Raw genomic sequence first — 14,169 nt, forward strand, 5'->3', positions numbered from 1 at the left:
ACTGCAGTTAGACATCCGTGACAGGCCTGTGCCAGCTGCCTCAGCTTCTCAAGGCTCAGGCTAAGGGGCTGTTAAATAGCGGTGTAGATGTCCGGGCTTGGGCTGGAGCACAGGCTCTAGGACCCAGTGAGGTGCGAGGCTCCCAGAGCTACCACAATTAAACAGCCCCCAAGCTGGAGTCAGCTGGCACAGGCCAGCGGTGGGTTTTTAATGGCAGTGTAGACATACCCATGGCAGATTCCAAGTACTGCTCTCACTGAAATGTACAAGTAACTTCAAAAGGAATATGTGAGCTGTATTTATTCTGCTATAAGTGTCCCTTCTCCAGGGACTGCATTGCTGTGGCAGGGAATAAAGTACTGTTCATTATGTAGGGTCAGCTCCATGCTAGTGTTTGTGCCATGTGCAGGCATTTAGGAGCCTCGCGCAGGGATCCCTATTAAGCTAGAAACGTTCAGAAGGCGTTTTATTTATGTATTCATTTTTAGTTAAACATGTATTTTTGTTTCCATTCCCTGAGAAGTGAAGGTTCTGCAAAATGCTAAACACCTTCTGCTCTTTAGGTTCAGTACAGATTTGCTCGAACTTTTTAGCACCTTTGCACTGCAACATGTTTTGGTTTTAGTGCCTCTTTTCAAGCAAGTTAGTTTATGTGCATTTTTTAACACTGAAAACTATTTGAAAAGGTGCCTGGCTGTTCTTGTCAAAACTCCCACAGCGAGGCAGGCTCTGCGGAAGAGGGAAGGGGGAAATGAGCAGAAAGTAAAGTTTTTTTTTTTTTTTAAAAAAAAAAAAGAAAGATAGAAAGAAAAGATGCTAAATAAATGCAGCTGCAACTTAAGCGTCCGGTTCATGTTCTGTTAGATTGCGGCAAAACCAAATCCAGTTGTCGGCAAATTGTATCAGTCTGTTAGCCGGCCAGATGTTTGCAGTGACTGACTGCTTTCGTTTTCGCCCCGTGGCTGGGATGTTTGATGCCTCTGATAGACAGGCATGTGACACCCGCTCCTGGATTGCGACTGCACCAGCATTTGATTTGCACACAGAACAGATGGGGCTGTGCCGTCACCGGCGGGCCGAGTGACAGCTCGAGCGAAGGGAGAGCTCATTGACACGCTATCAGATCCCACTCGCTCACTCGGGAACACACTTGGGCTGGCAGGTGAGTGACTGAGCTGCACTCTTACCACCTGGAACTCCAAGATACAGGCCTTTTTTAATTTGATTTTAATTCCCGCTTTCATATGCCAGTCACGGGCAATTTAATTATGTGTGTACACGTACATGAGTCAGTCAGTCTGAACATGAGAGAGCGCGGGGCATCCCCCCGGCTGCTACAACAGGGATTTGGAGGGTTCTGAAGCAGCACCAGGCATTCTGACTCTCAGGCACTTGGCTGCCTGGTTCTTGCTCACACACTCAGGGCCGTGTGTGGGGTTAGGTCACTTGCTTGGATTTACCTGGGTACTTAATGGAGTTAAGTGGAGCTGCCATAGTGGGGCCCTCAGGTGCTGGTGCCCCTTACACAGTCTTACGCAGGCAAGGAGGGCTTACTAGATCAGGGCTGTGTGTCCTTTATGAGTCGATTTGATACCCTACCCCTCCTCAGAGGAAGATTTTGCAATGCTCCTTCACACGAAGCTGAAGGTACAGAGTGTTTTTGCTCCAGTGCCAACCCAGCCCTCTCCCAGGTTCCTTGTTTCCTTCTTTCTTGCTGTAGAATCTCCTGAGGCACCAGAGCATCCAAGCCCACAAAGAGCGTATTCACCCCTGTGTGAACTTTACATGCCACCTCCTGTATGTTAATCAATAAGATATTGAGTGTCTCGTGAATTCCAGCGAAATTCTTGGCTCTGAGTGAATTGTAATGAGTATGTCTGTGTTTCTTTCTCTCTCTGAACAGCAAGGTTGGATTGTACAGCCAGCGGCCTCGGTTATTCTCCTCCCAGCTCTCTGCACAGATCAGCTACAAGCCGATACATTGCCAGGTCTGTACTCTCAAGAAAGAATGGCAAGATCCCCTTTCGCAGGGTGCCCATGATGTATGCACATATTGGTGCAAGAAGCCTGATATCCAGCTGTTTAACTGGCCATTTAGTCGATGGGGCTTCTGATTGCTAAGCTGCTGGTTTTCTCCTGCCGTCTGCTATGAGGTTGCAATAAATGAGACAAAATTACATGGTTTCTATTTTGGAAGCTTGCATGTTTTCTAGTGGCAGTGTCCTGTGATGAGACCCAACTCCTGTCCTGGGCACAGAATGCAAAGTTACATGTCCACCCCCTCTGAATAACCCCTTTCACAATGACTTTCCTCTAGGTCCAGGTTGGGTGTTCTCATGGGACAGCTGAATATCTGTCTTGAATATTTCAATAGTCATCATATAGTCAGAATATAGCAGTAGGGATATATTACCAACCAACTGACCAGGATGGTGATAGTGATTGTGAAATGCTCAGGGAGATTAGAGGGGCTATTAAAATAAAGAGCTCAATAATAATGTGGGATTTCAACTATCCCCATATTGATTGGGAACATGTCACCCGAGGATGGGATGTAGAGATAAAGTTTCTTGACACCTTAAATGACTGCTTCTTGGAGTAGCTAGTCCTGGTACCCACAAGAGGAGAGGCAATTCTTGGTTTAGTCCTGAGTGGAGCACAGGATCAGGTCCAAGAGGTGAATATAGCTGGACTGCTTGGTAATAGTGATCATAATGCAATTAAATTTAACATCCCTGTGGTGGGAAAAACACCATAGCAGCCCAACACCGTAGCATTTAATTTCAGAAAGGGGAACTACACAAAAATGAGGAGGTTCGTTAAACAAAAATTAAAAGGTACAGCGCCCAAAGTGAAATCCCTGCAAGCTGCATGGAAACATTTTAAAGACACCATAATAGAGGCTCAACTTAAATGTATACCCCAAATTAAAAAACATAGTATGAGAACCAAAAAAGAGCCACCGTGGCTAAGCAACAAAGTAATAGAAGCAGTGAGAGGCAAAAAGGCATCCTTTAAAAAGTGGAAGTTAAATCCTAGTGAGGAAAATAGAAAGGAATATAAACTGCTAGTCAGGATGGGCGGGGATGATGTTCCTAGCCTGTGTTTGCCAGAAGCTGGGAATAGGCTACAGGGGATGGATCACTCAATGATTCCCTGTTCTGTTCATTCCCTCTGGGGCACCTGGCATTGGCCACTGTTGGAAGACAGGATACTGGGCTTGATGGACCAGTGGTCTAACCCAGTGTGGCCGTTCTTATGTCCTGGCTGGCTATTGAATGCAGCCCAGTTTGCTTTAGCATTGTCGATGTCTACGCTCCTGCCTTTCCCTCCAGCTCCCTAAGGAAGGAGTTGGGTGGCTTTTCCAAGCCATGTTGCATGTGTTGGTGGAACCTGTTGATCAGGGTGCCAATACGTGGGCTGTTGCTGCCAGTGAACTGCAGGCCATCGGCCTTGGCAATCAGAAAGCAAAGTGTAAGGGGAATGAGATTGCCTGTTCTAGCCTCATAATGCCCTCATGACCTCGGTTGTGTCTGTCTAGAAATCGGCATTTCTGATATCTCCATGAAAAGTCTGGTTGGCCCAGAGCCAGCAGTTTCCCTACCTGGCTCTGTGGGCTCCCCAGAAGCAGCGACATGTCCCTGCTGCTCCTAGGCAGAGGAATGGTGACGAGGGCTCCGTGCGCTGCCCCCACCCTGAGCACTGGCTCCGCAGCTCCCATTGGCCGGGAACCACGGCCAGTGGGAGCTGCGGGAGCAGTGCCTGCGGGCGGAGGCAGTGTGCAGAGCCGCCTGGCCATGCCTCCCACTAGGAGCAGCAGGGACATGTCACAGCTTGTGAGGAGCAGCCCCAGGTGAGCACCACCCAGATCCTGCACCCTGAAACCCCTCCTGCACCCGAACTCCCTCCCAGAGCCTGCACCCCACACCCCCTCCCATGCCCCAGCCCTGAGCCCCCTCCCGCACCCAAACCCCTTCCCTCCATTGGTAAATATAACTCTTAAGTTAACTGGAATTTTTGTCTAACCTCCCCATTCCCCCAACATGCTGGATAACAAAGCTTTTCATGTTCCTAGATATTTCTGTCTTCTCAGGCTCCAACTGTCACAAAATGTGGGCTAAGTTGTTCATTGATATTTGGTGTTGCCATGTGCTCCTACAAGGAACATGTAGGTCCCAATTCACTGGGGCCCTTAAATATGTGCCTAATTTTAAGCAAATGAGAACTTGGTGGAACATCTCTCATGCTGAAAGTTAAGCATGTGCTGAAATACCCTCTAAATCGGGACCTTCATTATTGTTGACATGCTGTGTGTTGTATAAGCACAGAGTATGACTAGCTGTGATCTGTGCTATGTAGTGTTTGTAAAAATGTGTTGTGGTTCTTCAAAGCTGCAGTCAGCTCTTCCCCTGTCCCAGATGCATCCTGTAACATGGACTTCATAGTGCAATTTTTTAAGAAACTCTGGGTAAAATTTTCAAAGCACCTAAGTGCCTTAGGAGCCAGCAGCTCGTTGAAATTCAATGAGACAGGCTCCTACATGTTTAAATCAAACTTTTGAAAGTTGGATTGGGCTTCTGAGTCACATAGGTGCTTTTGAAACATTTACCCTAGACTCTTGTGTTTGATGGAAAGAAAACTTCCCAGTATGTTGTAAGGATGCTGCCTTGAAGTTAAGAACATTATCTAAATAGCTTTCTCCCTCCATTTAGCCGAGCTGTTCAGCGGAGTTTAGCCATCATTCGTCAGGCCAAGCAGAAGAAAGTGAAGAAGGAGTATTGTATGTACTACAACCGCTTTGGCAAATGTAACCGTGGGGAGAGCTGTCCCTACATCCATGATCCGGAAAAAGTAGCTGTCTGCACCAGGTGGGCACATGGACACGTAACTTTTCTCATCGCAAGCGCATACTTGTGCTTCATCTCGATATGGTTGGACACAGAACTCACCTGCAGTCAGTCCTTGCCTCTGTCACATGTTTAGTGAAACAGACCAAACAGTAGCAATGTTTTGAACTAACATAGCATTTTACATCCTCAAAGTGCATGTCATGCCAGTAAAATATTATTTGGACCGTGGCTTGTGTGTGTGAGAGAGAGAGAGTGTGTGTGTGTGTGTGTGAGTGAGAGAGAGAGAGATTTGCTTTACTAAATGTAATGATGGCCTTAAATCCAGAGATTGCCTTTCATCCCAAAGGATGCCAGAACATTCTTTGGTAAGTTTTTTTTAACAGGAACCACAAACGCACAGATTTCTGAGAATCATAGCAATGTTGGGTTGGAAGGGACCTCAAGAGGTCATCAAGTCCAGCCCCCTGTGCTGAGGCAGGGCCAAGTAAACCTAGACCGTCCCTGACAGGTGCTTGTCCAACCTGTTCTTAAAAACCTCCAGTGATGGGGATTCCACAACCTCCCATGGAAGCCTGTTCCAGAGCTTAATTATCCTTATAGTTAAAAAGTTTTTCCTAATATCGAACTTAAATCTCCCTTTCTGCAGATTAAACAGATTACTTCTTGTTCTACCTTCAGTGGACATGGAGAGCAACTGATCACCTTCCTTTTTAGAACAGTCCTTAACATATTTGACGACTGTTATCAAGACCCCGCCTCACTGTTCTTTTTTCAAGATGAAACGCGCCCAGGTTTTTAAGCTTTCCTCCTTAGGTCAGGGTTTCTAACCTCTTTTTTCATTCTTGTTCTTCTCCTCTGGACTCTCTCTGATATGTGCACACCTTTCTTGAAGTGTGTTTTCCAGAACTGGACACGGTACTGTAGCTGAAGCCTCCCCAGGGCCAAGCAGAGCAGGACAATTACCATCCGCGCTGACATGCCAGGTTTAAACACACATTAGTAATAATTCTAGCATATATCCATAAGTCTTGATACGCACCAAGTACATACATCACGCAAGAGTGTTAATGGTCCGTGACCTATTAGTTTTCAAGTGATGCTTCACATGGCATGTTTTGTACAAAGATTATTAACATAGTGTGCAGGGTATGAATACAGGGGTGCATAGGGTCACAACCCTCCCAGAATGGTACTACCTTTTTCACAACTGCTTCACATTGCTGACTCACATTCAAGTTGTGATCTGATATGACCCCCAGATCTATTTCATTAGTACCACTGCCTAGCCAGTTATTCCCCATTTTATATTTGTGCATTTGATTTTTCCTTCCTAAATGCAAAGTACTTTGCACTTGTCTTCAGTTAATTTCGTCTGGTTGATTTCGAACAACTTTTATAATTTGTCAGGGTTGTTTTGAATTCTAACCCTATACTCCAAAGTGTTTGAAACCCCTCCCAGATTGGTGTCATCCACACATTTTATAAGCGTACTCTTCACTCCATCATCCAAGTCATTATAGAAAAATCTTGAATAATACAAGGATCCCACTAGCTATTACCTGCAGGATCCCACTAGCTATTACCTCTCACCCCCCAACAGTGAGCCATTGATAACTACTGTTTGAGTACAGTCTTTCAACCAGTTGGCATCCACCTTTTGTAATTTCATCTAATTTCCCTAATAATTAAGTTGTTTTACTATGGCAAAAGATCAAAGTAGTAACTCGTGTAGCCTGTCTAAGAATCAACATTAATGTTAAATCAACGTGAACACTGGCTAGCGTGAAGTTCTGTATCTCTTAAGTTCAATAGTAAAGTTTAGAACTTACTAACAAGCACTGATTCTTCTCACCTCTGTGAGGCCAAGTATTATCTCTGTTTGGTGGCTGGGGAAAGTGAGGCAGAGAGTAAATGATTTACCCAAGGCCACAGGGGGAGTAGTCCCACAAGGGTAAGTTCTTTCACTAATCCTGTTCAACATGTACATGCCGCCACTAGGTGAACTGGACAGGTGACATGGACATCAGAGCAGTGTGGGGTTTTAGCTGCAGGACTTGTTAACCTGCACTTTAAACCTCAGGTACAGCTACAAAAGTCTATCCTCTTCTTCCCCCCTTCCCATGTTTATTCTATGCCAATGGCTTTAAGAAGATTATTTAGCAGATCAATTATAAAACACCTCTCATTGGGAGCGTATCTAGAATTCAGTTAAGGAGCAAGAGCTTCTGGTTTGACATGTAACAGGTATGGGCTTCTCTGCCTCTCAGGTTAGGTTTTCCCCTTGATGGAGCATGTGAAGAAGTAAGATATATTTGGACTCCGTTGCAACCACCCTCCTCTCCAGCATGCTCCGTGTGCACAAGCCTGCTTTCAGCCCAGTCTGTTTTCCTGGAACCGAGAAGTTGCACATGCAAACACATTTCCTAGCACCCCTCTCTGTGGGCTAGGCCCTCTGAACAAACCACTCCTTGACTCTGAATCTTGAGGTGGGTTGTTCTGAAAATGCCTCTGAGATGGGAAAGAGACTGTGCTGCAGTCGTACATTGTTTTATAGCTAATCCCAGTTAACAGACAGTTAAAGTTGCTTCAGGACCCATCCACTGGCCCAGGCCTTTCCAAACAGGGGAACACCAAGCTAAGGGAAACGTTTCCAACCTTCCAGGCCACCTGGACATCTCTGTCAATGATCCACATGCAGACATCACTTCTGCTTCCAATGCTGACCTCCCCTGCTCATCACAAGAGCACCGACAGACCACGCTGCAGCTGTGTGCTCACACATCCAAAGCTGCCATAGATTGCTGCTGCTAAGGTTAGAGCGAAGGCTTGGCGTTAGAGGTTTGCTTTCTGTCACCCGGTGGTGGTGCTGACTCCAGCCTTGCTTATTGTCCTACATGCTCCACCGAAAAAACCGATTTTACAAATGACTGATTAGACAAGGAGCATATTGCGGACCGGCGTTCCTCATGCCTCCTCCTGGGGCCCAATCCTGTGACATTCTTAAGGCACTCAGCACCTTGCAGGATGGAGCCCTGCGATTCTGGGTGCCAGCAAATGAGCCAAGTGGTGTTGGATGCTGGGCTAGCCTGTCTGAAATGAAGACATTTTTTAAACCAGGGGTCTGTGGCGCACCTGTTTGATATTCCACTTCCAGCCTATGCCAGTACTGTGCTTGTTAAACATTTAAGCCATGGGCTGGAGAGTATCTTCCCTGGGGTTAGTCTGACTTTAATGGATTTACTGGAGGTTTTATATATTTTTTCCTCAAAACACACACTGCAGTCTCCAGTGGGGCATGACAATCCATTTCTGTTGTAAACAGTGTAATTTTGAATGCTGCTGAATACTGCGCTGTTCCTCTCCAGAGGATGCCTTCTCCTGACATACCCTTTTGTAGCAACATACCAGGAGTGGAGAGTAATAGCCAATGGATGCAGGGGATCATACCCCAAACTGTGCTTGTGTGGATCTTACTTACCACTGACTGGAGGAGTCATTCTCTGTGGCAACACTTGTGGAGCTTGTCATGCCAATAAAACCTCGTTGAATTGAGCTGAATTGTGTGTGTTGGTTGCAATCTGGAAAGTTCTGTGGGGTGCGTCAGGTTGAGATGCTGTGTAACCAGGAAGGGATATTACTTTATTACGAGAAACACTGAAGACTGTTCCCAGCTCGTCTTACTTGCGCCATTGCTGTAAAATGTTTGAAAAATGAACAGTTTTGATAAGTATCATTTCTTACCCAACTGTTAATGTTATGATATTATTCTTTTAAAAAGTCATTTTAAATCATTTTCCTTTAAGAAAATGCCTCTTCACTCCTGAATGTGTCTATCTGAATTTAAAAATCCACTATTGCTGTGGTGTCTAAATACTGATTAATCAGAAGACGCTAAATGCCTACACATATTTTAGGGGGTTGCTTTCAGAATCTTGAGCTCCGATCTTCATTCAGAGTTCATATCTGATCACCCTGTCTTTTGAATCCAGACCTTAAACACCCCTGAACGGGGGACCAGGCCTTCCTTTGTTTCTGTTCGGCATCGGGCACAATGAAGCCCCAGTGTGACTGGATCCTTTGGGCACTGCGAAGGTATAAATAATCCTCCTGATAACCACAGGGTTTCAAATACTGCATCTGAAGTTTGTAGCTCCAGTCCCTCTGGTTACTGATCAGTAACTGAGTTGTTTAGAAATCTTTCATGAGGCATCACTTGCTCTTTTAGGGGGAAAGATAAGTACCGGTTTGGTATGTGAAATGGGCTTTAATAGAAAATGTATGGAGCAGTTATGTAATGTTCACTTGAACTGTGCCTCAGGCTAATACAAGTATGAAATGGTGAGTCCGGGGGTATTCTCTGTGTTTAAAATAGCATGTTTCTGTGAACTGTTTGTAATACTCTGTATCTGTCTCTAAACCCCATTCCGGTTCTTTGGCAGATTTCTCCGTGGCACATGCAAGAAGACGGATGGGACATGTTCATTTTCACACAAAGTTTCTAAAGATAAGGTCTGTATGGTTTTCTAATGAGCACATTCCTGCTTTATGAGAGAGTTGACCTAAGGAAGCAATGCTTCTGCTGGTTGTAGGGAAGTCTATGCTATAGAGTGTTTCAAATTGAGTTCATTTGCAGTTTGCTTGCCAAGCTGTTCAGGCTCATTACAGGGTCACAGCTTATAATGAGAGAAGAGTGTGCCTCTTAAACCAACTTGGCGAATCAGTATTTTAGTGCATTAAGCAGCGAATTTGAGACTAGAACACCTGGGGCTGTTTGCAGTACTGGTAACGTGTCTGGTTAAGGGGTATTTAAGCACTTCAGATCAGAACACAAGCACACGGAGTCAGAGTGTTTGCCATCTCTTTAAGACCATGCTTCGTTCTAAATCGCTCCACAGCTGGGGTCAGACCAAGAGAATGTTGGAACGTACTGCAGTTAGGAGACATAAATTAACTTTTTTTTTTTTAAGCTAGACAATGAAACTGTCTGGCAGAATGATTTTTAATTTCATCATTTTCACTCTGCTTGGAAGTGTTCGGAGCTCTTTCGTTTTATTACACAGATTAAGGTTGAGAGATAATTAGATTTTATTTTAGCGATTATTGGCTGATAATTTAGCAGGTTAATTTTCATTCGCTGGATAGGACTTCACATTGGAAGTAACTTCTGAGGTCCCAATCCAGCAAAGCACGTAAGCACATGCCTAAATGAAAACCTGGGACTTAAGAATGTGCTTAACTTACATGCTTGGGTTCTTTGTTGAGGAGAGAAGGACTTTGCCCCTGTTAAGCACATACTTAAGTGGTTTGCTGAGTCAGGGCCTGCATGAATGAGAGAGAAGTTCTCAAGCCCTAGACAGAGAGTCAGAACAAAAACTAGAGGAGTTAATGTCCAAGCCAGAAGGGTTTATTCCCGAGAAACCCATGCTTCCACAGTAGAAGGGATCACAGTATCAGAAGCAGTTCAGTCTTCATGTTCTGCTCTCGTGGTGGAGATGCAAGAGGCTTGGATGTGAAAGGGAAAAGGGACCTCCCCAAAAGTCCATAAATACTATGCTTCACCCCTCCATCATGTCACTCCGTGATTGTTCCAGCCCCACTATGTGTAATTCTGGCAGGTAGTTTGCCTAAAGCAGCTTTAGTGCAACTTTAACTGCTGTGAGCCCGAGGCACGACAGGAATCAAAGCACCAGAGAGCTGTCAGATCAGGAAGCATTGCTTTTGTCGCTTGTCCCACAGATCATCCAAAGATACCGTCATAAATCACCCTGGAGATGCCACCTTCCGCTCTCTCCTTTCTCCATTCCCTATTGGTTAAATGTTTCTCTGCTCCAGTCATAGTCCATCATGCCATTTATGTAATCAAAATGTATTACATAGAGCTTTAACTAACCCAGCGATACCTCCAAAGGTTTTAACCACCAGCCCCCATGTGTAACCAGTGTTTGAAACAGAACCATTTTCGACAGCTCTCACCTTTGGATGCAGCTTACTTGTTTCTCTTTCACTCTGGCTGTGGTTGATGGAGAGCTCCTAAGTTATCCTGAAGGCCATCTGACTCGCATTCTGAACTATTCGCCAAAGAGCCATGTGGGGCTTTTTGTGCATACAGCACTTATAGAGCAGTCTTTTACTCATCAGTATGTCAAATTGTATACAGTCTAGAGCAGGGGTTCTCAAACTGGGGGCCGGGACCCCTCAGGGGGTCGCATGGTTATTACATGGGTGGTTGTGAGCTGTCAGCCTCCACCCCAAACCCCACTTTGCCTCCAGCATTTATAATGGTGTTAAATATATAAACAAGTGTGTTTAATTTATAACGGGGGGGTCGGACTCAGAGGCTTGCTATGTGAAAGGGGTCATCAGTACAATAGTTTGAGAACCACTAGTCTAGAGAATGGAGATGGGGAACTTCTGTCCTCCCTGTCTCAGAACACAAGAAGAGATTTGATGACTTCAAAAGGTGGGGAATTCAGAACTGGTAAAAAGCAATTTTTTTATACAGTGTGTAACCGGACTGTGGAAGGCATTGTTGAGACCAAGAACTTAACAAGATTCGGAAAGGGATTGGATGCTTATCTGGAGATCAATAACATCCATTGTTACAGTTAAAGCGAACAACCGTTTTGGAAGGATGTTACACTTCATGCTTCAGAGCCTGACCCAATCTCCAAGTATTAGAGATCAGAAAGGGACTGAATGTGAGGGGAAGTTTATCCCACATTTGCTATTGCAGGGTCCTGACAGCTTCATTTGAAGTATCTGGTGCCGATTGCTATCAGAGACCAGGCAGTGGACTAAAGGTATCTGAACCCGTCAGGCAGTGTATTAGCACTAGTGTATTGAACAGAACTATCCAGATCCGTAGTCATGCTTGTGTGTGTATATATCCTGCAGTGCCTAGCAGCATGTTGTGAAGGTAATTCTCATATCTAATCACACCGAAAATCTCTGCTACATTGTAAGCCTGCAGCTGTAACGTTTCTTATCGCTTTCCCCCCTCCACTGTATGCCTGCCCTGACCGAGCGCTCATCTCTGGGCTCTCAGGAGCGCTGGGACAGTGAGGGTGAAAACCAGCAGCCACCTTATTCTTTTCTTTTCTTTTCTTTTTTTTTAAGTGACTGTTGCAAGTGTTTCAGTGGAGTCCTGTGAACACCCCAGGGCAGCATTACTGAACATGTCCAATCTCAGAGAAAGCCCTTCGGGTGAAACGGCTGGAAATGATCAGCCAGTTCCCCAGAGCCACTCTATTCCCTCCACCCAATGTACACCCCACCCAATCTTAACTGTTTCCCTAAAATAACAGTTTGACCTTTTGCTGCCTGTTTGCACATATTAAAGGGCAAAGGTGAGAATCTCCCATTCCCAGAGCAGGTAGCACACCTCCGTGGCATACAGTCCCTCACCTCCAGTCCGTGTGCCTCTCATCCACTGCCCACTTCCCCATTCCTGCCCCTCCACGTGTCCCCCTCTGTCCTGCCCACTCACCCCCAATGCATGCCTTGAGTCAGAAGCAGGTCAGATTTTATTTCTAAACACAGGATAAAATTATTGGACCTTTCTGGGTAGAGATGTGAAAATAGCTTGGGATGATGCTGTGTGGGCTCCAGGCCGCAGGAATGGGGTGGTGGGTGCGGGACAGGAAAAGAGAGAAAATACTGCATGGTCACTTTAAGATGCACACAATTCCGTGCAGGGCGTTTTCCCTGCCCTGGCCTACTGAGAATCAGAACCTGGGCCGTCTTCAACCTGGCCCAACCTCCGCTCCCCAAGCAGCAACATAAAGCTTAAGCTGTGTCAGCTGGGAAAGTCCACAGTCCTTACCTTACCCAGTCTCTTCCTCCTGGCTTCCTGACCACTTCCTCATCCTTCCCTGCTCCCCTCCCCTCCATCAGCATTCCTCTATTTCCTGTACAGGCCTGCCGTAGCCATCTCAGGTCCAGACAGCACTGGAGCTGGCTTATTCTCTCTGACCCCAGGGAAGGGACTGTGTCCTGTGTTCTTACAGATCCCAGCACAGCCACGCCCTGATCCTGAGCAGGGCTTTCGGGGGCCACCACAATCTAAAGTTTAAATGATGCTTAAAGTTAAGCATGTACCTAAGTGCTGTCCTGAACGATGATGCTTTCCTGATTCAGGGCCTTAATATTCCCCTGGCCAAAGTCCTGTCCCTTTGGGTCTTCGTGCAGGGTGTCACAAGTGGTTTTTATACATACATTTGGGATTTCACCCAAACTCCTCCCTCCCCTCCTACTCCTGAGTGCTGGGCAGCTGGCATTTTTTGATTTAGAAATAAATAGTATTCAGGTGTTAGAGAGCGGAATGACTTGAAAGGGAGTTTGTGTGAGAAAAGGTGGCAAGATCATTCCCACAAAATAGTGCCCTGATAGAAGAACAGGATTGTAGGCTTCTGTTGGACTTTGTCCACCACCTGTAGGTTTCCTTTACTGGGGTAGTTTACCCACCTGTGTTAGCAAAGCCTTCTCTACACCCAGAAGTAGTAACTGTCATAGCAGTGGGCCTTGGACATAGAGGAGTATCCAGCATGCAGGGTTTCCTGTACATCTGAAAAACCAATATTGTAAGTACATTTCCAAAAATGTCCATTGTGCTACCAAAGGGGGAAAGTGACTGTCCCCAGCATTAGTCTCCCTTAAACGGTTCAAAGGTCACCGGTTGCCATCTTGTAGTTGGTGTGGGCTGGAAGAGAAACAGCCTTCTTTGCTGAGTTCAGAGCCCATTCACTGTGATTTATGGCTGCAGAGAGCAGGCTCCCCAAAGCAAGAGGCGACTCCGGCATTCACTTCTGTAGCTTCCTGTTAACCTGTGTGATTACTAGCAAAGGTGATGTTAGACTCATTTATCAAATACAAACCCAAAGAAAGAGACAGGTGAATTCATTCAGCAAAGGAAGGAAAGTGGTTTTCTACTGCTTGGAGGCTTTGCTATAACCAGGCAGGGCAAATTCCACTTGCTCTTCAAATGAGCAATTTTGGGTGGTTATTTATTGTTTTAACTGTTGGAGCTGAGCTTTTGTTTGTTGATAATGTGACTTTCTCTTGGCATTGTTAACTTCCCAGCAGGGTGTGGGTGAAGAGGTACTAGTCTCTATCCATATCAGATCAAGGGTTGATCACTGGGCGGATTCTTCTAGAGTAAATTGCCAGGAAATCAGTGTAAATCATCCCAAATTGTAGGGTAATAAGATTCTCTTCCCCCTCCACCCTCATTAGTCCACCCCTAAATATCTGTGCTCTGAACATACACAACACTTGCTGGTACCCTCTGAAGCTGGATTGCTTGGTAAGCTTCTTCATAGTC

The 14,169-nt window shown here is 45.6% G+C and overlaps 1 protein-coding gene across 3 annotated transcripts in view; it reads left to right on the forward strand.

Moving 5' to 3' along the window:
- The window catches only part of ZC3H3 (zinc finger CCCH-type containing 3), a 356,038-nt gene that overhangs the window by 232,087 nt on the left and 109,782 nt on the right, over nucleotides 1-14,169 (forward strand). For all 3 annotated transcript variants that reach the window (XR_013345065.1, XR_013345066.1, XM_077809716.1), the window contains exons 6-8: nucleotides 1,904-1,988; nucleotides 4,713-4,868; nucleotides 9,290-9,359. Coding sequence is in view for 1 of the 3 variants with exons in the window: in XM_077809716.1 (XP_077665842.1) it covers nucleotides 1,904-1,988; nucleotides 4,713-4,868; nucleotides 9,290-9,359 (311 nt within the window). In the remaining 2 variants the exon portion in view is untranslated. The remainder of the gene's footprint in view (nucleotides 1-1,903; nucleotides 1,989-4,712; nucleotides 4,869-9,289; nucleotides 9,360-14,169) is intronic.

The sequence above is a fragment of the Eretmochelys imbricata genome, chromosome 2, assembly GCF_965152235.1.
Source record: "Eretmochelys imbricata isolate rEreImb1 chromosome 2, rEreImb1.hap1, whole genome shotgun sequence".
Taxonomy (NCBI): domain Eukaryota; kingdom Metazoa; phylum Chordata; order Testudines; family Cheloniidae; genus Eretmochelys; species Eretmochelys imbricata.